A 26,008-nucleotide genomic window follows, 5' to 3' on the forward strand; every position below is an offset into this window, starting at 1 on the left:
AAGGAAAATGTTTAAAGATTACAGCATAAGTTCTTTCAGAATCTTCCTGCAGTAATATGACTTGGAAGCTTACTCTGACATGTGTTTTATAAAGCATTTACAAGAAAAAGAAATTACCATGCTCTTTGTGTCCCCATTTCACCAATTACTTGATGAGATCAGTATTCTATTTGGAGATGGATGACAGCATTTATATCACCTATTACAAACTCATTATTTAAAAGTCCCAGCATCAGATAGTTACAAAATGGGAAAAAGCTGTTGAGTTATACATAGAAAATATGTGGCAATCAATATAAAAGACAAGATTTATGTTGAAATTATTGTTTAAATTCATTGCTGTTATGATCGCCTCTTACTATATAATATCATTGACAACCAACAGATAATTCTTTTTACAACTTTAGAAAGGATGGATTGTATTCATAAGGCTTCTAGCATTATATTGTGCCATTTCTTAAGTGGTGGTAAAAGTACAAAGAAGGTTCATAAGTTTTTTTTGTCATTAATGGCTGATTCATGAATACTACACTGAATGAGCAGACCTTTAAAAAAGAAACACAGGCCAGAAATTTCAAGACTTTAGTTGATCCCCTTTGGTCAATTTCAAAATCAGTATGAGCTTGCAGTAAATGCTCCATTTCATTTTCATACTTGAGATAATGATAGTGTCACAGATTTAAAATAGAGACTAGACAAGAGCCCATATTTATCCAGGGGTGTATTTTAATCCTTTCAGCTTGCTTCACTGTTGATTAAACCTTTGACCACAAAAATGAATAAAAGGTTTGTGTAAGACATTGCTACATCAGACTTAACTGTATTCAAGTCACCTATAGCTATTTTAAGACTTTTGTATATTGACAAACAATTACACACAGGCTTATATTTTACTAGAAGTCTTTCTCCCTTTTTATCTTCTGTTTCCAAAATATGCTATAATTATATACAGTTCTGTTGAATCAGTAATTTTTCATTGCCTTTGACTAACATTCAACAAAATGGAGCTGGCCATGGTTGCCCAGGCTAAATTTGTTCTCATCTGCTGCCGCTCCAGAGGGAGGAGACAGAATCTTCTGATATTACGTTGAACTCAAGACCCGACCCAACTGTGGAGCTCCTGCTCTTTTCCACAACTGTGGAGAAGGATGGGAACTTGTCTCCGTTGTACTCAGACACTGGAAAGCAGCAAGAAGTCTCACAGCTGTTTGAGTGTCTCTGAGATTCTGTGTAGCATCTAGGAGAGCCCCTAATATTCTCCTGCTCTTCTGAAGTCTGTAGGGAGAGTGCTCAAGTTTCTCCAGAAATAGGAAAAGTGCAGAGATCTCCATGATTCAATATATTTACCAGAACAAAAACAAGGTGCTTGCCAATAGGGAACTGGCAGATGCATTTGTGACCTTTGGCATATGACAGACAAATCTGAGCTTGTGATTGCTAAAGTAAAATGTACTATATGAAACTGACAATTAAAACCAAACCACCACCATTTTATCTGTTTTCAGGTCATCAAGTACTACTAAAAAGCATTTTTTTAAAAACAGAGAATTGGTTACAGCACAGATAGGTAGTGCTCATTTCACTTGTAACTTCCATTCTAACTTGCATTATCGTCATATTTTTTTGTTGGGAGAGCTTGATCATTATTTCCAAACCTCATTGTGTTGTAATAAAAATGTACATGCTATTTTCATATAGGTTTGAGAGAGAGTTTTCCTTTACTATTTCATTTGAAGGTGAAAGTCCGTGTGAAGGCTCTTTGTTTTCTTGATGCATGCAAGCCGGTCTGATGTCACCTCTCTAATTTATGTCATGCCAGATTTATTTATATACTTATATTGTTCTGTATTATATTACCACAAGAGAGATTACAGAATAGTCAGGAACTAACTTTTATTAATTGTTTAACTATTGTTAATTTTGGTTAAAGAATAAAGGAGCAAAAATGAAGGAAGTGGCGAGTTAAAAAATAATGCTAAACCCTTTGCTTGCCATTTTCAGTGTTAAGATTTCTAAGATTTACTTATCTCTGATTTACTTGTGAGGTGGGTTTTTTTACTGCCTCTAATTTTTTATTTTTTTATTTTTGCCACTTTGGTTTTATCATTTTCATGTAGCATAAACTGCATTAAATTGTAAAAATATATACAGGATTTTGTAACAGTTTTTTAAAACTTTAATTGAGCCAAATTTATTTTGTAGCATGCCTTTAAGCATGTGCTCAGTAATAGCAAAAGTTCTAATACAGAGACAAATTATTGTACTTCTTTTCATGAAAAGTATTCTACAATATTAAAAAGCAACTAAGTCCCTGCTTTGGGAGGAAGGGAACAAGAAAACAAGCAAATTCAATCACTGATTCTTCATAGAGTTATTTACATTTAGTCCAGAGATGGGCAACTTGTGGCCCTCCAAATGTTTTGGTCTACAACTCCCATCATCCTTCACCATTGGCTATGCTGGCTAGGGCTGATGTGAATTGTACAGCAAATTACCTGAAGGGCAATTTTAAACATCATAAAATGTTTAGAAAGGGCTTGAGAGTGCTTTCCAGCAATAAGTGGCTGATCTGTTGCATGTTGCAGCGGGACCTAGAAGACAAACATGTCAGAAATGCCACTGGCTTAGCTGCTGTGGTGTCAGAAAGGCTGTGATGTTAAGGAATCATTCCAAAAAGAGAAAAATACATAGTGTGTTATACCATATTATTAAAAACCCTTATTCTAAGTTTATCTTGTTCTATATTACATGATGATACAAAAATATCTAAAACTCTGAGTTGTTGCAGTTTAATGCATTAAAATGTTGTAGAAATTAATCTAACATAAAAAACTACTTGGTGAACTCCTCGACATGTAACTGGTCTCATAATTAAAGCGAATGCTGAAACACGTTACGGATGCTCATGAAAAAACCCCCCAGCATTAAGCAGGACTCCAAACTTCATATCCCACTGGGATTAAAATATCATCATCAGGATTAACTTTCATTGCTACATAATTCCCTTAAACTCATATGCCAAAGGATTGACTACAGATTATTTTACTGATGCTTCATATTCTTCAACCCTAGCTGTAGAATTAGCTCTACAGTATGTGGCACAGTTCACATCTTGTGGATGCCCTTTTAGTAATAAGAGTCTTGAAAAAATGTTCTTATTGGGCCATGAAATGAACTTCTGAACTTCAGTTCGTCTTCATTCATAATACTTGTCCCACAGGTAAATTCCTTTCTAAATGTAAGGATAGTAACTGTCATAATCCTGTGTGAATTTCGTCTCTGCTGGTTTAATATACATATTGACTGCCAATGTCCCACCATCATTATGCAATACTAAATCTAGGTAGAAGTGGTACAAAAAACCATTAAAACCAAGGCAAAGTGATGTTGTATTAATCCAGTAATAAAAACTTTGGAGATTATGTATTATCCCAAAATAATATAAATAAGACATCTATATACTTCACAGTATAGTACAGTATTTTCTGTAATTGGGTTATCTGTTTTAAGAACATTTTCCTCTTCTGTCCAAAGCATAAATACATTTGTAAGATTGGGGCTAAAGTATTCCCCATAACTATTCCTAGGAAATAAACTGTTCTCTGAAGTTTAAAATAATTGTTCTCTAGATTTAAAGGATTTAAATTGTAACATCACCAATAAACTGATGGTTTAGACATTAATTGCATGGATCTAGATTTTTACCCTAAAGTCTTTAAAGCTGCTGGATATGTGAGGAGGGTGGGTGGTGATGTTGTACATTTGTTTATTTTGTATTCTAAGACTAACAAAGATGTTCCATAAAGATTAAATAAAAACGTAAAATCAAAACATTGTTAGAAGTTTTTAAAATGATACATTGAAAGTCTATGGAAATTGGCTGTGCAATTTCATAGCCTTTTGGCACACAACATTTGTTGTAAATGTCATGTGATGGTTGATATGGAACAGCCAGGCCAGGGAAGGTAATAACTAGAAGTACATTTTAATGTTATCAACTTGGTGTGTTCTTCTGTAAGCCATAAGGAATTTTGCTCTCTAAAATTATTGGCAGTAGTCTAAATGTGAAAATGAAATATACAGAAAAATGTAAATGCATTGTTTCCGTAACAGCCGTATCCCTTACTGAAAGCTTACTTTTTTATTGTGTGCACATGCATTGTCACTAGTATGCCTTAGCAAAAAATATACATGTGGCATTGGTTGGGTCTCTAAGAGTACGGTGTGTGTGTGTTTGGTCAAGTTTAATTCATACAATGCCCTTTTATGATTAATAACATATTCCGCTAATTATATCCATAATTTTTTAAATCATGTGTTGCCCTTGTTCTTTAATGAAAATAAATTGCTATTGAAAATATTGAGATTATGGCCATAAGCAGTGTACATATCCACTGGGATAGTTTAGATAGTAGATGACTTGGAAATAGTGTTATTGTATTTCAGTGTATCTGAGTTAAATATATATAATTCTTAAGTACATGCTTGACTTTGAGAGTTTGAGGGAAGGAGACATCAGGATGATACAGAATGATGGATGAAAGGAGAACATCAGAAAGACACAGGTTCTGCATAATATGCATGAAAGTAACTTTAGAAAGTAAACAAAAGTATCTTCCTAAATTAATGAAAATTCCCTTACATGTTCAGATTTGGAACTTCTTATATATTACACAGATAAAAACTGGCAGCACATTACTTCCCTATATAAGCCCTTGGTGCCTTCTGGGTTCTAGATTAAACTACTGTCATGTGCTCTATATGGGTCTGACTTTAAAAAGTGTCTGAAAATTGTAATTGCTTCAAGATGCAAGTGACATGGAACAATTTTGCAACACTTTTACTGGCAGCCAGTTTGTTTACAGGCCCAATTTATAGTGCTGGTTTTCAGTTTAAAGGTCCTGGGCACAGGAGACCTTAAGGACAATCTGCTCCCATATGAACCTTCCCAAGTGAACCTTTCCATCTTCATAGCAGGCCCAAAGGTACCCCAAGTATCTGAAGTGACACTGAATCTGTTGATTCACCTCACTTTTCCTTGCCAGCTTTTAGACACCAGACCAAAGTGGTCCTCTTTCAGTAGGCTTTTGGGTTATCCTAATTACATTTCTTTTCTTGCTTCTGGTTTTCTGATCAATATTGCTGCTACTAGGTTTTTAAAATCAAATGTTGGTTTGATTTTATACGGTCAGTGTATTTTGTTAGATGCTTTGGAAACTCTTAGTTGAGAGGCCGGTTGCAAACATTTTAAGTAAATAAGTAACATAGTGTTTCCCAGAGATAATGACATTAAGGGAAGCGTTTTAAAGTTTTTATCAGTTTTTTACCTGTTGTGGAGGACCCATAGTTCAGTCATAGAGAACATGGTTTGCATCCATAAATGCCCAAGTTTCAATCCCTGGCATCTCCAGGTAAAAGGATCTCTGGTAGCACGGTGGGAAGGACCTCTGTTTGTCAGAGTATATAGGACTCAACTAGATGGGATAATGGTTGGACTGGTCTCTTCATAATTGAATCAGTGTAGAATGCTCACTAAAAAGTGTCCATTCAGCAAAATAAAAGCACGTGTATGCTTTTTCTGTCCTATGGAGTTTTTTCTCTCTCAACAACTAATTAATTTCATGCTATTTTTATTTCACTCTGAATCAGCACAGTAGCCTATTCTTTACTATTCTCTCTGAAAAGCTTAAAGGGATTTTTTTTCTGATGCACACTTCTATTTTTAAATTACATTTTATATTATTTTCCATATACAGAATCTTTTTCTATCTCTTTTTATCAATGGGTTTTTAGATATTTAGAAATACAAATGCAATTATTCTGCAGGCCCACAATCCAAAGAAGAGAAGTGTGTGCTTAGGGCTGAATTTCATGCAAATCTGGAGATTTGCCTCCCGGGGCCTTATTTCAGACCCACTACGAAAGACACAAAATGCTTTTTAAATTGAGCTGTGAGTGACTCTTTGATAGTGGAGACTGCTGTGGTAAAAACATCAAGCATATCCAAGTGTAGTTCTCTATTGCACACTTGGATTGTTCTTGGGAAGGCCAGGGTGTTATCCCAATGAATAAATTATGATTTGCCAACAATTTATATAAGAGGACTAATGACAGCAGTTTATTTAGTTATTTTTTAAGAATCGCAAGGCAAGAGACACATCATACAAAATTGCCCCCAAATAGACTCTCATAGTGCAATCCTATGTATGTTTACCTGAAAATAAGTCCCACTGAGTTCAATGAGGCTTACAGTGTAATCCTGTGAGATGTCTACTCAGATGTAGGTCCCATTGTATTCAGTGGTTGTTACTCTCAGGTAAGTGGGCATAGGGTTGCAACATTACTCCCAGATAATTGTGTATAGAGTTGGAACCTAAATTAAGCATTTAAAGTTTTTTTGTATACCTCTTTTCTAGGATGCTATTTTGTGTGAATTGTATTCAGTGCTCAAAATTCTTAAATATTTGTATTGTGGCTTAGCAATAAATCATGTCCCCCTTTGTTTTTCCTGAACGGGCAAATGGAAGAAAGTGGCCTTTCTGAGAACTTCATCTCTCAATTTTTATAGTCGCAGAAGTTGATGCAAAATTTGCTGGTGTAATGATTTGAAGATTATGCCCTCACTAAATTGTAATTAATACCTATCTTTGAACTAAAGTTTCCTTTTGAACTTTGGGCAATCTATCAAAATTTCTATAGTCAGTCTTTTATTACTATCTTGTCTTGAGCCCTTTTTTTAATGACATCTATTATCAGATTGAAATGGCGATTGAGACACTGCAAAAGTCTGATGGTCTATCCACTCACAGAAGCTCTCTTCTCAACAGCCATGTAAGTTGCCTCTTCTTCATGTAAACTAATCCCTTGCTTGTTCTGCATGCTTAGCTTGCCATTCTAAATGCTTATTTTGTTTTTCCTCTCCTTTTTTAAAAAATTGCTTCTGTATCTTTCTACTTTTATACTCCTACAGCAGCTCAATGCTGTATCTTTCTACAGGCAAAATGTCAGTGCACCAAAATTGTTGAGTTGTTTGATTGCCCAGCTCTTACATTGTCGGACTTAAAACACGTATGTTTCTCAGGCGACCATAAACTGATTAAAAATAACAATCCAACTATATCTGAGTTAACATGGGCTTCATACTGTTAAAAATGGGTATTCTGTTGTCATTTGATAAGCAGCAAGTTGCCACAGCTATGACAAAAATGGGTTTTTAAAAGCAAAGGAAGAATTTAATTGCTTCATCTATATCTATAGAAAAAAAGTTCTCCAAATTCCATCATACTCTAGTATGATACAGAAATGGAATCCGGGATGTGACTATCCAGGTGAAGAAATAGAAATGTATAGAAAAGAGCAGACCTGATTTTCAAAGGCTGAAGTCACCAGAGGAAGGAAGAAGGTTTGGTCTCTGTTCTGTTCAGTTGTCTGAGTACATCTCTTTATTTCCCTAGTTCCCAGGGTTATCTTTAGAACCACAAACTCCTGTTGTACAAGCAGTGGGTCCCGCAAGCGCAATGGAACCAGCAAAGGCAGAATAGCCCCATTGGATACTGTCCATAGTCTCCTCTATTTTCCACTGGCCAGAACTTCCTGGATCCAACTCAATAAATATACTGCTTTTTGGTGTCAATTTATGAAATTACTCTTATTTAGAACTAGCAAAATGTTTGTCATTTTGAGGGGCAGGCTCTGCGTCAAAGTAGTGCTTATATATTGCAAGAATCCCTGAGCAGTGCTCTGTACGGAGACACGTGTACCTGCTATAGAATCTCTGTCAAAGTGCCCAGGTTTTTCCCCACTGCAACAGTATTGCTACTTTACCTGCCTAGTAGTGAAAGGTAACTTATATGGGAGAGAAATACTTGTTTCTGGATCAGGACATGTCAACGATGCTTGCTACTGTGAGCTCCACTGACCTTCCAGAAATGATCTTTTTCACTTTTTTTTTCAAATTATTTAGAACCTCAAAAACCCTGTTGCACAAGTGGTGGGTCTTGCGAGGACACAGAACAAACCAGATACTACCCTATTTTTGTCAGTTCCTTCTCCTTTGGTAGCTCCCAGCACAACCTCCCACACTATTCCAGTGGATCTCCCAGGGTTCTGGAGCAGATTTTCAGGGGTTGTAGGAACTACAACGGGGAGGGGGGAGTTGGTGAAGGTTTTGCCCCCTCTCCTCTTCTGCCATAGAAAATGCTCCACTGGATCAGAAGCTTTTCGTGAATAGAAGGAGCTCTTACATCTGTGGGAGACCAATGCTGAATTCAAGCCATTAATATCATTGGCACGACTATAAAAAAGACTAAGTCTGGATCCAGCTCATAAAATATATGTTACTATTCAATGAACAAAAAACCTACGGTTTATAAAACAACGTTAAGGCCCTACACTTTTCCACCAAGCACCAAAAAGCGGGGAAATTGGGAGTTAAGGCTCGCCAGCCTTAACGCCACATCCTCCCTAAGGAGGCAGAAAGTACCAGTGAAATTCTCATTCTGCCAAAGCAGATAAACCATGAGGACAGGATGGAGAATAGGATATGCAGAGGTGACTGTGGGGTTGTGGAAAACTGATGACGAACAACTTAGAGCCACCTACTTCTTTTTTTGTTTAGAGCAGCCCTTCCCCAACCTGGTGCCCTCCAAAGGTGTTGGACTGCAACGATCGATCATTGCAAGTCAGTATGTCCCATGGTCAGGAATGCTGGGACATCAGGATGGGGAACGTAGGGGGCGCCTCCAGGCAAGCCCCCCCCCACCTCACCCCGCTTACCTGCTCTGTCGTCGTTGGGCCCGGCCTTGAACAGAACGCCCTGGTGCACCCAGAAGCAAGGCCACACTTGCAGCCTTGCTTCTGGGTGGACCCAGGGGCTCAATTCAAGCCTGGGCCAGGTGACGACGGAGCAGGTAAGAACCCCCACACACACACCTGGCCCCTTACCTGGACCTGCTGCTACCGCTGCACAAAGTGCAGCAGCTCCAGCCAACCCCCCTTCTGCCTGGCCCCTTACCTGGAGCTGCCACTGCACAAACTGTTGCGGTGGCAGCTCCAGGCAAGCCCCCCCTGCACCCCACCACTTACCTTCTCCGTCATGGCTTGACCCATGCTTGAATCGAGCCCCTGAGTCCACCCAGAAGCAAGGCTGCAGGTGCGGACTTGCTTCCGGGTGGACCAGGGCACTCGATTCAAGCCGGGGCCCAGCGACAACGGAGCAGGTAAGTGGGGTGGGCTGGGGTGGGGGCTTGCCTGGAGCCGTTGCTGCAGTTTGCACAGCAGTGGCAGTGGGTCTAGGTAAGGGGCCAGGCAGGAGGGGGTTGCTTACCTGCTCCATCGTCCCCAGGCCCAGGCTTGAATTGAGGTTCTGGATGGACCAGGGTGCTCAGTTCAAGTCCAGGCCCAGTGACAATGGAACACATAAGTGGGTTGGGGCTTACCTGGCAGCAGAGCCAGGCAGGAGGGGGTGGGGTTTCTTACCTGCTCCGTCGTCACAGTCCAACACCTTTGGAGGGCACCAGGTTGGGGAAGGGCTGCTCTAAACAAAAAAAGAAGTAGGTGGCTCTAAGTTGTTCGTCATCAGTTTTCCACAACCCCACAGTCACCTCTGCATATCCTATTCTCCATCCTGTCCTCATGGTTTATCTGCTTTGGCAGAATGAGAATTTCACTGGTACTTTCTGCCTCCTTAGGGAGGATGTGGCGTTAAGGCTGGCGAGCCTTAACTCCCAATTTCCCCGCTTTTTGGTGCTTGGTGGAAAAGTGTAGGGCCTTAACGTTGTTTTATAAACCGTAGGTTTTTTGTTCATTGAATTTCATGGCTTTTTATAAAGGATAACGAGCCCTTCCCTCTTTTAAATGCGGTTACTCTAGTATAGTTCCTGCAGCTTTCACTATTGTGATGAAAAGGAGATTTCACCAGGTTCTCCATATATACAAATGACACCTGGTGAAATTCCCTTTTCATCAGAACAGTGCACGCTGCAAGAGCTATACTAGAGTAATCAGATACAAAAGAGGTCAGGGCTTCTGCAGCTTGCACTGTTGTGATGAAGAGGGGATTTCACCAGGTTCTCCATATATACAAATGACACCTGCTGAAATTCCCTTTTCTATGCAACTGTTAAAGATACAGGAGCCCTGTGCTCCTTTTCATATGGTCACGGGCAGGGGGCTGGTGACTCCGATGTCAGTGAATCCATGGGTACATAAATCCTACAATCCTATGCAAGGTTAGACATAAAATCCTACAATTCTATGCATATACCCACGGATTCATAGACCCACTGACGTCGGAGTCACCAGCCCCACCTTGTGACCATATGCAAAGGAGTACAGGGCTCCTGCCTCTTTTACAGTTGCATAGAAAAGGGAATTTCAGCAGGTGTCACTTGTATTCATACAGCACCTGGTGAAATTCCCTCTTCATCACATCAGTGAAATCTGCAGGAGCTGTACTAGAGTGACTCCATTTAAAAGAGGGCAAGGCTCCTGCAGCTTTCACTGTTGTGATGAAGAGGAAATTTCACCAGGTTCTCCATATATACAAATGATATCTGCTGAAATTTATATTTATAAATATAACTGTAAAAAAATTATATTTTTTACTTAATTAACATTAAAGAATGCACAACCATTGTGCATTCTTTAATGTTAATTAAGTAAAAAATATATTTTTCTCCTGCACCTTTAACTGGTGTGATGAAGAGGGAACTTCACCAGGTTCCCCTCTGCTGAAATTCCCTTTTCTATGCAACTGTTAAAGATACAGGAGCCCTGTACTCTTTTGCATATGGCCTCCCTAGCCACATGAAAAGGAAAACAGGGCTCCTGTATCTTTAACAGTTGCATAGAAAAGGGAATTTCAGCAGGTGTCATTTGTATATATGGAGAACCTGGTGAAATTCCCTCTTCGTCACAACAGTTAAAGCTGCAGGAACCCTGCCGTCTTCATCAGATACAAAAGAGGCAAGGCTCCTGCAGCTTTAACTGTTGTGATGAAGAGGGAACTTCACCAGGTTCCCCTCTGCTGAAATTCCCTTTTCTATGCAACTGTTAAAGATACAGGAGCCCTGTACTCTTTTGCATATGGTCTCCCTAACCACATGAAAAGGAAAACAGGGCTTCTGCATTTTTAACAGTTGCCTAGAAAAGGGGATTTCAGGAGGTGCCATTTGTATATATGGAGAACCTGGTGAAATTCCCTCTTCGTCACAACAGTTAAAGCTGCAGGAACCCTGCCATCTTGAACAGATACAAAAGAGGCAAGGCTCCTGTGACTTTAATTGCTCTGATGAAGAGAGAATTTCACCAGGTGCTGCATACATACAAGTGACACCTGCTGAAATTCCCTTACAAGAGCCCTGTACTCTTTTGCATATGGCCTCCCTAGCCACATGAAAAGGAAAACAGGGCTCCTGCATTTTTAACAGTTGCCTAGAAAAGGGAATTTCAGCAGGTGTCATTTGTATATATGGAGAACCTGGTGAAATTCCCTCTTTGTCACAACAGTTAAAGCTGCAGGAACCCTGCCGTCTTCACCAGATACAAAAGAGGCAAGGCTCCTGCAGCTTTAACTGTTGTGATGAAGAGGGAACTTCAGCAGGTGCTACATGCATACAAATGACACCTGCTGAAATTCCCTTTTCTATGCAACTATTAAAGATACAGGAGCCCTGTACTCTTTTGCATATGGCCTCCCTAGCCACATGAAAAGGAAAACAGGGCTCCTGCATTTTTAACAGTTGCCTAGAAAAGGGGATTTCAGGAGGTGTCATTTGTATATATGGAGAACCTGGTGAAATTCCCTCTTTGTCACAACAGTTAAAGCTGCAGGAACCCTGCCGTCTTCACCAGATACAAAAGAGGCAAGGCTCCTGCAGCTTTAACTGTTGTGACGAAGAGGGAATTTCACCAGGTTCTCCATATATACAAATGACACCTGCTGAAATTCCCTTTTCTATGCAACTATTAAAGATACAGGAGCCCTGTACTCTTTTGCATATGGCCTCCCTAGCCACATGAAAAGGAAAACAGGGCTCCTGCATTTTTAACAGTTGCCTAGAAAAGGGGATTTCAGGAGGTGTCATTTGTATATATGGAGAACCTGGTGAAATTCCCTCTTTGTCACAACAGTTAAAGCTGCAGGAACCCTGCCGTCTTCACCAGATACAAAAGAGGCAAGGCTCCTGCAGCTTTAACTGTTGTGATGAAGAGGGAACTTCAGCAGGTGCTACATGCATACAAATGACACCTGCTGAAATTCCCTTTTCTATGCAACTATTAAAGATACAGGGAACCCCCCCACCCTGGGGGGGCCACCCTGGCCCCACCGCCGGCGCCGCAGGATCTACAGCAGCGGTGGCGGGGCCAGGAAGCGAAGCTACCCCACCCCACCCGCGCCGCACACCAGCACTCACCATCTTCCTCCTTCCAGGTCTGTCGGGAAATGGAATTCCCTGCCGTAAACAGAGGTGACGCAATAGGCCTTTGCGACACTTCTGTTTACGTCAGAGAACTCCATTTCCCGACAGACCTAGAAGGAGGAAGAAGGTGAGTCCCTCCTCTCTCCCCCCCCACGGCTAGGGCCCCCTCCATTCCCCTCCCCATCGCACCGGCGTGGCCTACTCTCGCCCCGCCGCCACCGCCCCCCGCTGGATCTAAGGCGCAGGCAGTGGTGGCGGGGCTTGAGAAGGCCCCAAACCCCTCCTGCGCAGGGCGGCCCGGCCTACCCTCATCTGCCGCCGCCCCCCCCCCACACCCCCCCCACTGAGGGTAGGCCGGGCCGCCATGCGCCGGAGGGGTTTGGGGCCTTCTCTGACCCAGCCGCCGCCGCCGCGGAGGCAGTGGCGGCGGGGCTTGAGAAGGCCCCAAACCCCTCCGGCGCAATGCGGCCCGGCCTACCCTCATCTACAGCCGCCGCCGCTGCCCCCCCCACACCCCCCCCACTGAGGGTAGGCCGGGCCGCCATGCGCCGGAGGGGTTTGGGGCCTTCTCTGACCCAGCCGCCGCCGCCGCGGAGGCAGTGGCGGCGGGGCTTGAGAAGGCCCCAAACCCCTCCGGCGCAATGCGGCCCGGCCTACCCTCATCTACAGCCGCCGCCGCTGCCCCCCCCACTGAGGGTAGGCCGGGCCGCCATGCGCCGGAGGGGTTTGGGGCCTTCTCTGACCCAGCCGCCGCCGCCGCGGAGGCAGTGGCGGCGGGGCTTGAGAAGGCCCCAAACCCCTCCGGCGCAATGCGGCCCGGCCTACCCTCATCTACAGCCGCCGCCGCTGCCCCCCCCCCACACTCCCCACTGAGGGTAGGCCGGGCCGCCATGCGCCGGAGCGGTTTGGGGCCTTCTCTGACCCAGCCGCCGCCGCCGCGGAGGCAGTGGCGGCGGGGCTAGAGAAGGCCCCAAACCCCTCCGGCGCAGGGCGGCCCGGCCTACCCTCATCTGCTGCCGCCGCCGCCCCACCCCCCCCACCGCCCCCACCGCCCCCCACCCCCACGCCGCGCCGGGAGAGAGGAGGCGCCGCCGCCCCCCCCCCCCACGCGCGCACGCCGGAGGAGAGCAGGGACTTACCTTGCTTTCTTCCTCGTGGCTGGGTCTGGCCGGAAATGTACTTCCCTGCCGGAAAAGGAAGTGACGTCACTTCCGGCAGGGAAGTACATTTCCGGCCAGACCAGCCACGAGGAAGAAAGCAAGGTAAGTCCCTGCTCTCCTCCGGCGTGCGCGCGTGGGGGGGGGGCGGCGGCGGCTACCCTAGCCGGGAAGCGCCGCTGGTGAGTGTGTGTGTGTCTGTGTGTGTGTGATTGATTGATTGCCTAGCCTCCGGCCGCTGCCGCAGTTGGCAGCAGCGGAGACCAGGTAATCAATCACACACTCACGCACACACACACACACACACACACCAGCGGCGCGGTCCTTCTCTGCCCTCGCCGCTGCCGCAGTTCGAGCGGCGGCGAGCCTAGAGAAGGTCCCCCTGCACCCCCAACCCACCGACGCGGGCCCCCCTCTCCTCCCCCCCTCCGCCCAAGTCGGCTGCAGACCCGGGCCTGCAGCCGACGGACAAGGTGAAACCGGGGGGTGGGGGGCGACTTCCCCCCCCCCCGATTTCCCCCCTCCCGCTACGCCTGGGCCCGCTGCTGCACGAATGCAGCAGCGGCTCCAGGCAAGCTCCCCTCACCCCACTTACCTGACCGGTCGGGGATGAGCGCCGGCCGCGCTCTCCCTGCTCTCCGTCTCTCTCTGGGGATTCTGAAGCTCACGCGCATGCGTGAGCTTATCAGATTCCCCATTGAGAAACATGGGATTTTAAAAAATTAATTAAAAATTGATGGAACGGTCTTTTAAAAAAAGAAAGGCCATTCCATCAATCGGATGGATAGGGGAATTTAATCCTCGTTATAGATTGCTCCGGGAGGCTTCCCCTTTTGCGCTACAGCTGCGCAAAAAAAAAGTCGCCACCCCCCGAGCAAAACAAAGCAGATTGTGACGGACAGAGTTTCTCTCCCTTTTTCTCCTTTAAACTCCCACCCAGACCTCAATATTTCAGGAATCTCCCTGAAACGCGCAGGGAATGTAAAGCCAGCATTTCTTTCTGGCAGTACCCGCGTTTCAGAAAGATTCCTGAAATATTTTTCATTTTAGGACCCTAAATTCCCCTTCCCCCCCCGCTAAAAAATTATAATGGTAGAATGCTCAGATTACTGACGGGCCTTAACATACAGCAGCCACGACTGTGGCTGCTGTAATTCTAATGAATTGTGACATATTAAGCTGTTGTCAAAATTGAGAGAATTTATTGTACATATGAAGGAGAGCCACAGGTAATGTTATGTATATCCACTGCCTTCTAAAGTACCGGAATCCTGTTTTTTCATGGAAAATGCATTGGTAAGTTACTCCAATGTTTTGGAGCTAAAATTTGGTAAAATCTCATCCCATTGAGTGTAGAATTGAGCACAGTGTCCAAGGAGGGCAGAGGACTTGGTTCATGATTGTAGTTTCTGTATTCTCAAAAATCTACTACATTCTGAGTAGGTCTAGTGTTGTTGTTTTTAACAATCTAACTTGTTTTTGTACCCTAATACATGCTCAACCACCACCTTTACAAGTTGTCCCAATTCAAAACTCTGTGAATAATATTTGGACCTTTATGTCACCTCATTATTCTTAAAATTGCAAACCCTATACGTTTGAGATTTAAAAGTTAAAATAATGTTTTTCTAACTTGGTTCTGCATGGGGAAAAAACTCTTAAAATGAGTGAAACCATGTAAATGTAATTCCTACATATATGTGGAAATAAGCCTAAAGAATGTAATTTTAAAATTAAATTTCTGATTATCCACACACAACCACCACCACTGCCACAAATTCCATTCACAGTATTGATGATCTGCCACTACCTTTCCTGAAATGTGTTGGTAAATCACATGAAGATTTTATTATTTTGTTTTGTCCTTATTGCCTTTTATCAAAGTATAAACTTGCATAAAGAAATGATACTCTGTGCGGTGCTCTGCTATTTTCTGGAAAAGCCAAGCCAAGTCATTCTTTAAAAAACAAGGTACTTCATAACATTCATTTTTAGTGTAGCATGGCCCCTATAGTAGTTATTTCCCATGTGGCCCTGCAGATGTTTTGGCCTACAATTCCCATCAGCCATAGCCAGAATAGTTAATACCGAAGAAGGGATAATGGGAAGTATAGGCCAAAATATCTGGAGGGCCACAAGCCTTATAGAAACTAGTGGTCCAAGGCAGAAAATGTTATGTGAATGTTTCTTCATAGAAAAATAAAGCAGGCATTCAGTCAACCACCCAAAAATGAAAAGCATCCAATTAATTTTGCATATATATCTCTGGTTACTTTTAGACATTTTTCAAAAGGAAACATTTTAACTTTGCTAAATTAAATACCACACAGTGGAACCATTTAATCAGCCAATTATATTAGTGGTGTGATTGTTTTTATGGATCTTGTATGGAAGCACACTAAACAAGTACTCTTCAAAAGAGAAGTACAGGATGGATGACAATATGCCTAACATGAAATACCATAGTTTACATATTCCTCGTGGTTTATACATTCATTCTTTTAATTTCACTTGAATATTACTACCCTTTAGTTTAGTCTTTCAGTTTTGTCAATATTCTCACCAGAAAAATGATCCAATTGGTTATATGAGAATGCCATGTTTATAGTAAACAATGATTATTTTTTACTTCTATAGATTTTTTTTACTGAAAGTGCAACATGTAAGGAATGAAATACTTGATTCTCCCTATCCTATAATTCCATCATTCATTGACGGGTCTAGATGTCTGATCTGTATCCCATTTTAGAAACCCCTTGAGTTACAGAGAACTCTTAGATTTAGCAGTTAAGGAAGGGTGGTATTCATTGGATTGTTATGTATTTTTGCATATAATAATATTTGGCAAAAAATTCAGGTCAAAAGCCTTTTTGTAACAGGCTTCCACAGTAATGAATTACAATGTTATTGCTTAACACATTATGGGTGTATGGCATTTTAATAGCAAAACCTTACAATTACTTGTTAAGAATATGATCATAATGTTGTTAACCTGCATTTTCTTAAAATGATTTACATATAGGGCGGAATGTTAATGCTTTCTCCTTTTTGTGGGTTTTTCATTACTATGATGTCTATCCCCTGTTTGTACCCAGCATCTGATATTCAGAGCTATATGCATCTGATTATGGAAGTTAAAGATAAGTAGCTGTAATGCTAATGATGACGGATAGACCTATCCTACATAAATTTGTGCCAGTGTACTTGTTGTTTACCAGAGCGGCATCACCTCCTACTTGTCTCAAGGGCAGAGTCAAGTTTGTCCACCCAATGTTAGCATATATCACTGTGCAAGAGAGCAGTTTGTGTACTCATCCTTGATTGTTCATGCTCTCAGACATGTAGAACGTACGTTGAATTTTTTTCACCTTAAAAATGTGTGTGGTCTAGAACATTCTTCTTTTCATTGTATAATCAAAAACAATGGAGTTTTCTCAGTGAAATATGTCTGCCCTACAACAAAATTGTTTTATTTTTGTTCTTAACTTGGACTGTGCTCTGTCAGTAATAGCTACTGCAATTGACAGTTAAATTCTGTCAAAAGTAAAGTTTATTAGCAAAATGTATTTAAAATTAATCGAAGGAGGTTATAATCCAATTGGGGGAAAATCCCAAATGCTATTTTATTAATGTAAGTGAGAAATGTGTATGTTTTTTCTAATTACTATTCAGTGTTTCTCTTTGGGATAAATAGAAACAGCATATCTTCTTTAATCTATCCTGATTAATTATAATAAGCTAAGTGCAAAGATTTCCTTGGTTTCTGTCCTCAAATATGTTTATTTCAAATAGTTATTGAAATAAATAAGTGTGTTTAATACACCAAGGTAAAGGTTACCATTTCCCCAGATGTGTTCTCATAGATTACATGTTCATACTGGTAAATAACTATTTTGAGAGACTTTTATGAATATTGAGACATCAGAAAATGATTTTGTGTAAGTGACCTAAAATACAACAATACATTGTTTGATGCACTTTAATGAATAACAAAAATGAACTTTACCTCAGTTAAAATCATTGGGTATGTCTACACCATGCCTATATCCCGGGGTCATCTCCAGGTTGTCCCTGTGCGTCCAGATGACACACGGGGGCAACCTGGGAGGACCAGAGAGTTTGCCCAGGATATCTGGGACCACAGATCTACCAATTTCACCATCCCAAGGAGCACAGGCTGTGTGGTGCCACTCCCAGGTCATCTCTTCTAGTAGTGGGGCTGGGCACGGAGCTGCGCGGGGTGGCTCCATGCCCATGGGGTGGGGTAGAAGTGATTTTTCCATCCCTGGGATGGTGGTGGTGGGGGTTTGGACAGAGTTTGGGGGGGGCATTGCTCATTTTTTTGCTGCCTGTGTGCAGGGCTCCTCTTCATTAAAAAAATGGCGCCCGCAACATCCCTCTTTCCTTCCGGGACATTGCGCTGCCGTCAAGACGCTGGGGGAGGATCGTGGAAGCAGCTAATTCCGCGATCCTCCCCCTCCCTCCCTTCCTACACCTAAGGGTGTAGATAAGCCCATTGTTGAGTTTTAAAGCACAGCTTAGCGTAGCATAGCCTTTTCCATTTTGATATTAATTTTTGGCTGAGGTGAAATTTGAACTGGGATACAAATTCATTAGTAGCCTTTTAGGAGAATCTGCTTCTATATTTTGAGGAGGGGCCTAATGCTGTCTGACACCAGCATAAGCCAGAGGGTGGGCAACCCAGCTAAGCCCCACTTGTGATGAGCAGGTGAACTGCCCATCTGTGCATGTTGCTGCATCTGTGCATTATTCACTGCTCAGTTTTTTCCTCCTTCCAGCCAAGTCTCTACTCTTGATTAAATCATTCAGGCACTTCCAAGGTAGAATGCAGCAGAATTGCTTGCCCTCGGTTGAGTTTCTTGTTTCTGTACATGAACATTATTCTGGACTTGCACAAAGAATCACAAAGAATGCCTAGAACAGTGACTATTGTAGAAACAAAACATGGGGGCTTATCTAGTAACGTAATTCTTAACTCTAAACCCTTTGGGGGTGTAGAAGTAAAGTGTGGAGCAGTCAAGGGAAGTTTTAGAAACACTGGGCTACTGTTGACCCCCAAGATGTTTTCCAGTGTTCAGAAGTTGCTGGGAATCTCTAAACAGAAACTGTCTGTTATATACCAAATTCCAAACTTCTGTATGCTGGGTAGGCACAATACACATCCTAGTTCAGGGAACACTTAAGGCTCCAATACACTACTTTCATCTAGATAAAATGTCTGGAATCCAGTGCTATAGGAATCCATCCCTTTTATAAAGTTCCTATCATTTCCCCTCCCACCTCCATATTACAACTTGGTAAAGGAAGGTACTAAAGCTGATAAATAATGGTTACCCTAAGACTACCCAGTGAGTTTATGACAGATGCATATTTGAACTGGGGCCTTCCTCGTTCACAGTTCAGTCTATTAAACACTAACCTACGTAACTCTAATTTCTAAGTTCACTGCTAACAAATTTAAATTGTAACTTTAAAAATTTATAAATCATGACCAGCAGAATTAAAAATGTGACATAAAGATGACCTCCTCAGAATCTGTACTTTATATTATGACTAGTATTTTCTCCTTTTTCTGCCTGGTTGTACAGAGGGCTTATCAAAATCTCCCAATGCTATTCAAGTATTTTATATTTCATGAAATACCTCACACTTGTTTCGTATTAGCTTCTAAATTAAAGTTTAGTGGCATCTGAATCTTTATTTCATGCATGTAAATATTGAATTTTATTGCTTATTTCAGATTGAACAGTCTATGGACCAGCTGATTTGAGACAGAATCAAATGTTGCTTGAGTAGGCTTCTGCTCTTGTGACAGGGCTTTCTTCCTATCTCCTGCAGACCCCCCCCCCTCCGAAATCTGCTCTGGAGGGTCCCCCTACCATCTAGATCAGTTTTGGGGGGGTATTTGGGGAGCTGCAGAGGAGTGGAATCCTGCATTCCCCCTCCCCCTCAGTTCCACTAACGAAAGCAGTTCCCTCAGATGAACACCTTCATTGGATTTCACCCTTAGGGATGGTTTAAAAGCCTTTCTATTGGGGCCTAATGATTCTTGATGAGTTTAGCACCCATTTTTGGAAAATGTGTGCCTTATTCTCAATGTGGGAATTCTAAGTGCCCCGGCTGATTCTGCTGTGCAAGTGATGGGTCCTGCTGATTCCATTGTGCAAACAGACCCCACCTCTTGCACAACAGAGATTTAATGCTTCCTAGAGGAAGCCCTGAAACAAGTAGAAATTCTCATTTCTAAATTGGGACAGGTCAGCGGAGCTCCATTATGCAAGCTCTACTGACCTGCCTGTTCCAGAAATGAGCATTTTTGCTTGTTTTTGGTTTTCCCCAGAAGTGCTATATATATGTTCCACAATCAGAAGGTGTTGCTTGCAGGAGGGGATTAGCAACAGTGCCCCTTTGGATACTGTCCCATGTTTTAAAGGTAAAAACTAAGGACAAATCATTTCCTATCAAAGCTCCCTGTAGGTCTATATATAAGTGTATCATTCAAATATGTGTGTACTTTACTTTCTAAATGTTTATTTTATTAAAACTAACAGAAGCTAAAGTGATTTGATTTTATGGAACTAGGGATTTTGTTTTTGTCTTGATAAGTGCAGTCCATTCTGGATGTATTGCAAGTATGTAAAAATGCTTTTCAACATAGCTATATTGATGATCATATAAATGCTTTTCTACCTGGTTCCATGTTTAAAGCCCAAATAAAATTGCCTAAAGGAAAAAATAGTTGCATAGAGTCAAATTTGTCTTTTAGAGAAATTGACTATACTGCTCTCCTACATTGGCAGGGGCATAGTCTGGTCTCTAATTTTTAGCTGTTATAGAAAAAAAATACAAATTTGTTTGTATATAATGCAGTAATGTTAAGTTTGGCAGTCCAATAATACAGAAGCACAGAGTAGGTTACCATCATTTCATAAAAATATATTCTTTTTGGTTTGTGTGAATTACTTTTAATATTGCTTATTTTCTCCTAAGTGCTAACACTTCATCTCAAAGAATATATCAGGACACATTAAATCAACCTCTACTTATTTACTCAAAGTAATTGGTTGTGCCAGAGGTTACATGTTATGAGTGCTGCTATTTCCCTATAATTGTCTGTAGAGAATTAACTGAAATTTGAAGAAGTTTTAGCTAGCTAAACATTAAAAACTAATTTAGTATTCATGTTATCTCATATCTACTGAAGGTATAACTCTTCTGTAAAGTTGTGCTGAGTTCATTTTTCTTCTTTGTTCCCAAACTGAAATAGCTCCAGTGGCTTTTAGACAACTATGAAACAGCAGAAGGAGTGAGTCTCCCCAGAAGTACCCTCTACAACCATTACTTGAGACACTGTCAGGAGCATAAATTGGACCCAGTCAATGCTGCCTCTTTTGGAAAACTAATAAGGTCAATTTTTATGGGCCTGCGGACCAGAAGATTGGGAACCAGGTTGGTGTAAGCGAACAAAGTTCTGAGTTAATGAGAGGGAGAATCATTCCTTCTAATAGCACACTCAGTGCCCCTGTGTCATTGGGTAAAGAGCTAATATGGGGCACTGAGATACAACAGCCAGGTATCAGCATGCTCAGGGAAGCCCCAAGGTGTGGAGAAGTGCAGAACAACAACAACAAAACATTAAGGAAAGCAAAAGGTGGAAACCACCCCAAGTGTTCTCAGTTTGGCAGTAACTGACCAAGGTCTTGGGGTTGTGGTGGTGTCATGGATAGCTAAGGTGTGACAACATGGGGTCTTGTAGTTTTTTTTAGCTAAGATTTAATTAGAAGTACTCTGGAAGGCTTTGGGCCTGTTTGGCCTCTGGGATGTTAGAATCTGTGTGAGTTGATCTCTTGTCAGTGTTCTCAGAGCAGATGGCTGCGGGAGTATAGCAACTCCCCCATTCCTGCTCTGAGAACAACCCAGGGGGGGTCAAAGCAACTTTCAGAATGTAGTATGCACTCCATTATTATTATTATTATTATTATTATTATTATTATTATTATTATTATTATTATTATTATTATTTTCCCAAAGGGGGAACTCCAAATATCACTACTATGGGATTCGTGTCAAGCCAGACTCTCCTCTTAATCGGCTACAAGAGGACATGCAATATATGGCTATGAGACAACAACCCATGCAGCAGAAACAAAGGTAGCGTATTGCCAAATTAATCATTCTAGTAAGCATTTAGTATCTTTTCCACCTTCTTTCTATTTGATTGCAGGATGTGTGTGTGTGTATGCATGTGTGTGTAGTAGTAGAGTGCATTATCCTTAGTATATAAGGAACAGTCCTGATAACGTGACCAGTTAGACCCATAGGTCTCTCAGATAATTGGAATATTTTTAGCTGGACAAAAAATAATGTCCTGCAGTAATACTATGTCATAGTTTAATACAAACATTTATGCTTTTTAAAATACTTTGTACGTTTTGTGTTTCCAGAATCTTCTCAACTTGAAATCAGCAGGAATGCTCATATAATTATGAGAGCAGAATTGGCCTTTAATGAGACAGTCTTTTCTAAATAGATGAAGGAGGAGATGGAATTAAGTATGTCATCCTAGGGCAACGTTTTTGGACCCGTGGGCACATATGGGAATTTGAGATACTGCTGTGGGCACCACCACAAAATGCCTAATCAGTGGACCGCCACTCTGGTGTCTACCTGTTGCGTCTGTGGTCCTTAGGCTGCATCATATACAGCAAAACTTTTGTTTCATGTCTATTAGACACCCCAACGTCTCTTTAATAAGGGATTGGCTAATCTGGCTAATTACTGGTGGTGCAATACAGCTAATGCTTCTTTTTAAACATCTGTTTTGGTAGTGTCCAATAGTTGCTTCTTTTTGGGAGGGAGATAAATGTTGTACTGGAACAGTCTTTAATATTCACTGATGTACATGCTCTTTTAAATTATTTACCTGCTTCATAGAAATTAACAAATGGTCAGCATAAATGGATTCTCTGTGCCCTTTTGATAGCTAACAAGCTGATATTACAACATTGGAAGGATAACACTTCTATAATCCAAAGGATTGAGGAATTTATGGTGCTTTCAATATTTGAATGTGTGGCATATAGACACCACCTTCAAATGGATACTTATTTGGTTATTTTGTGCACTTTTGTTGAAGCCTAGGTGTAATTGCTATAAAGTTGCATATATTTCATATGTATTCATTGCTATGGATATATGCAAATTCATTTACATATATTTTTAAAAAATGGGGATGAGTTTGGGGGCACCATGTTGGGGATCTGTGCCGTAGGGTAAAGATTAGAATACATATATATCATAGGGCGAGCAACTGTTTTTCCCCAGAGATACAGTTGGGATGGGCAGTAGGTCAGAGGCTGCATCTGTGCATGCATACATGTGTGCACCATGCATACACACACATACGCTCATACACACATTCTCTCTCCCCTCCCCTCTCCATCTCAGTGGGCAAGGATGGGGAAAGTTACACCTCCCCATCCTGCATGCTGATGGCAGTTTTTACATCTCCCCCACATCAATCAGCTGGTGGGGAAGTGGACCATTTAAATGGAGAAGACCATGTATTGTTCCATCTATTTTCCCCATTTAAATCATGCTTGCAACTGCCTACCAAATAGTTTAGTAGGATATCAGGATTTTTTTCTGGGGAATTGGGCACCCAGGAGCTGTTCTCCTTACATGTCCTCTCCCTAGCACCAGAGGGTACCAGGAAAGTGATTGATGAGCTATCAGGAACCCAAACACACTGGAGAAGAGAGTGGGTGGGGATGAACCTACTTGCGCACCTTCATCGCCAGCACAGTTGGGCTGTTGGGAGCCCAATCATACTGGAAAAGAGTGTATGTGGGGATACTCATCCCTGCACATCCTCTTTTCACAGCACAGTTGGCCTCCTGGCAGTGCAGTTGTGTGTGGGGTGAAGGTGCCCAAGTAGGATTGTCCCCATACCACCTCTTCCCCAACATGACTGCCAAACACCTGTCTAGAGTGCTATCAGGAGCCCAGTGGTGCAGGGGAAGAAGGCATGCAAGGACAGTCATCCCTCTGTGCCCTCTTCCCCACTGCAGTTGGGCTCCCCATTGCCCACCAAACAGCTGCTTGGTGGTTCATAAGGAGCCTGATCATGCTGGGAAAGAGGGCACATGGGGATGATTCTCTTTGTATGCCTTTTCCCCAGTACAGTTGTGGCGGCGGCAGCTGAAGCAACAGCATGGGGGGAATTTGGGGAGTGTTACAAATGGCAGGCCGTACAGGCAGCCTACAAGCACCACATCTGGGCCACAGGTTGCCCATACGTGGTATAGAAGAACATTTCTTGTGCAATAGCTCTTAAACATTGTTTTACTGCAGATCATTATTTCAATTTGCTGTTTTTTGGGAATTGCTCTTATATTTATGTGATGAACACCTTGAAAGGCCTCTGAACTCTACTTCTTCTGCTCTCTGAATTGGCCCTGAATAGTAGGACATTGCTTGACAAACATTTTAGTGATACAGAACATAAGCAAACGTAGCAATACATAGCAACACTTTTCCATTCCTTTTATTCTATATGTTCAGTTCAACTACATTGGAATGCTGTTGCAGTGGTCTCTCAGACCACCTGAAAAACTTCGTCTGCGGCACATTTTAAGGATCATTGCTTTACGAAATACCATTTTTATTACTTCATTTAAGCTCCTTCACTTACTGCTGCATTGTTTGGTCATTCATTCATTTATTATAAAAGGCCTGGTTGAAATTTGAGCATAATTTGAGATAGAGTTTTGAGATGCCCGTATCTAAATATGTATTTGTGTGCAAATGTAAATCTTTGCTTGCACTTATTATCAGAGGTCAGGTTTGTTACAGTACTATGGAAGAGTTCACACAAACAGTAGTTAAGGTAGTAAACCTGTTTCTGGATTGGACCATTTAAGACTGCAAATGGGGGCTCCCTGGATTGAATTCTGTTCCATAACAGAAATATCCATGAACAGCACAATCCCATACATTTCTTATGAGATGTAAGCCCTATTGAGTTCAGTGGGGCTTACTCCTAGATAAGGTGAGTATATGATTGCAGCCTAAGGAAACCATCATGTCAAGAAGAAGGCTGGGCCAGGATGCTTTTCCCTGACATCTGCTTTTCTTTGTGGAAGCGTTGTTGTTGTTGTTTCTTGTATATAACATTTAGTCAAGTGAGCCCCCATGGTAAAAATTCAGGCACAGCTCTATCACCTCAGCTGCCGTTTGTGATGTGGGCTTACTTTCTCAGGCAACATACAGAATTTGGCTGGGTACAAAATACGATGTAGGAGTTGTGCCCTGAGCAATTACTTGTCTAGCCATTTCTGTACCACTGCTTTTCCCTAAGTTACTGGGGTAAAGTTATGGTAGTTCCACTGTAGTAAAATATGGAATCAGGACTAAGGAAGGAAGCAAATTAAATGTGACTTATGCTTTCATGGTAATACTTTATGTTGTCCTTCAGCCATTATTACAATGTCTAATAATGTTGTCATTTACCATTAAATATTATGAGGGATGACTGAAATGGTTTGGTTAAAATAGACATTTATTGTGTTTCTTAACTCAGTTTGTGTTTGACAAACTTTTACCATCAAACAGAATTTGAAAATACTATTTAACATTTTTCAACATTATTCATCAAACGTATTGACTCTAGGCCCAGTCAAAAGCCACAATCCTGAAAAGCATGTGCAAGAGATCCTTGTATACAGTATTACTTTTATTTAGCTTTGTAAAACAGCTCCACTGTATATTGTATAAACATCTAGTTAAGCAACCCTGAGACCAAACCTGTATAAAAGGTTTCACTTGTTTGGGGCCAAAATCTCAATTTCTTCTCGTCTGGTATAGTTGTGGGTGAATCCTGTCTAACTCGTCACATTATTTCCAGATTGGGTCAACATCCTCAGTAAGCTGAAGAGGGCTTTCTGAATAACTGCATTTTGAAATAAATTACTTTGAAATGGCACATATCCATTTTCTTGTCAAATGCAAGAAACATCTTTTGAAAGATTCTCTTACAGAGCAGCTGGGAACATCTTGTAACATTTTCAGCAAGGCAGTTCTAGGAGGATTGCCATTTTCCATGTTAAACAACTAGCACTTTTTTAAACCACAAAAAAGATAGCTGATTATTCATCTAAATCTCCATCCAGATATCTACGCATATCAACTATGTTTGTAAAGCAAGTGTAGTGAATAAATATATAGCAGTAATTCTAAATAAGATCTTTAACTTCCGCTAGCTGTGAATAATTTGTCAGAAACTGAGGTAAGAAGCCGAGTAAGACTCAACTTTAGTAATAAAGTCTGGATTGTGTCATTTTCTAAAACACTTATTTCATAATCACTGTTACCTTTAACTTCTACTTGCTTGTGGATTAATAGTTATTG

The 26,008-nt window shown here is 41.6% G+C and overlaps 1 protein-coding gene across 1 annotated transcript in view; it reads left to right on the forward strand.

Moving 5' to 3' along the window:
• The window catches only part of RFX3 (regulatory factor X3), a 160,174-nt gene that overhangs the window by 106,318 nt on the left and 27,848 nt on the right, over positions 1–26,008 (forward strand). The window contains exons 5-7 of the mRNA XM_063129286.1: positions 6,757–6,831; positions 20,868–21,049; positions 21,632–21,751. Coding sequence (XP_062985356.1) covers positions 6,757–6,831; positions 20,868–21,049; positions 21,632–21,751 — 377 coding nt within the window. The remainder of the gene's footprint in view (positions 1–6,756; positions 6,832–20,867; positions 21,050–21,631; positions 21,752–26,008) is intronic.

Source organism: Elgaria multicarinata, chromosome 6, assembly GCF_023053635.1.
Source record: "Elgaria multicarinata webbii isolate HBS135686 ecotype San Diego chromosome 6, rElgMul1.1.pri, whole genome shotgun sequence".
NCBI lineage: Eukaryota > Metazoa > Chordata > Lepidosauria > Squamata > Anguidae > Elgaria > Elgaria multicarinata.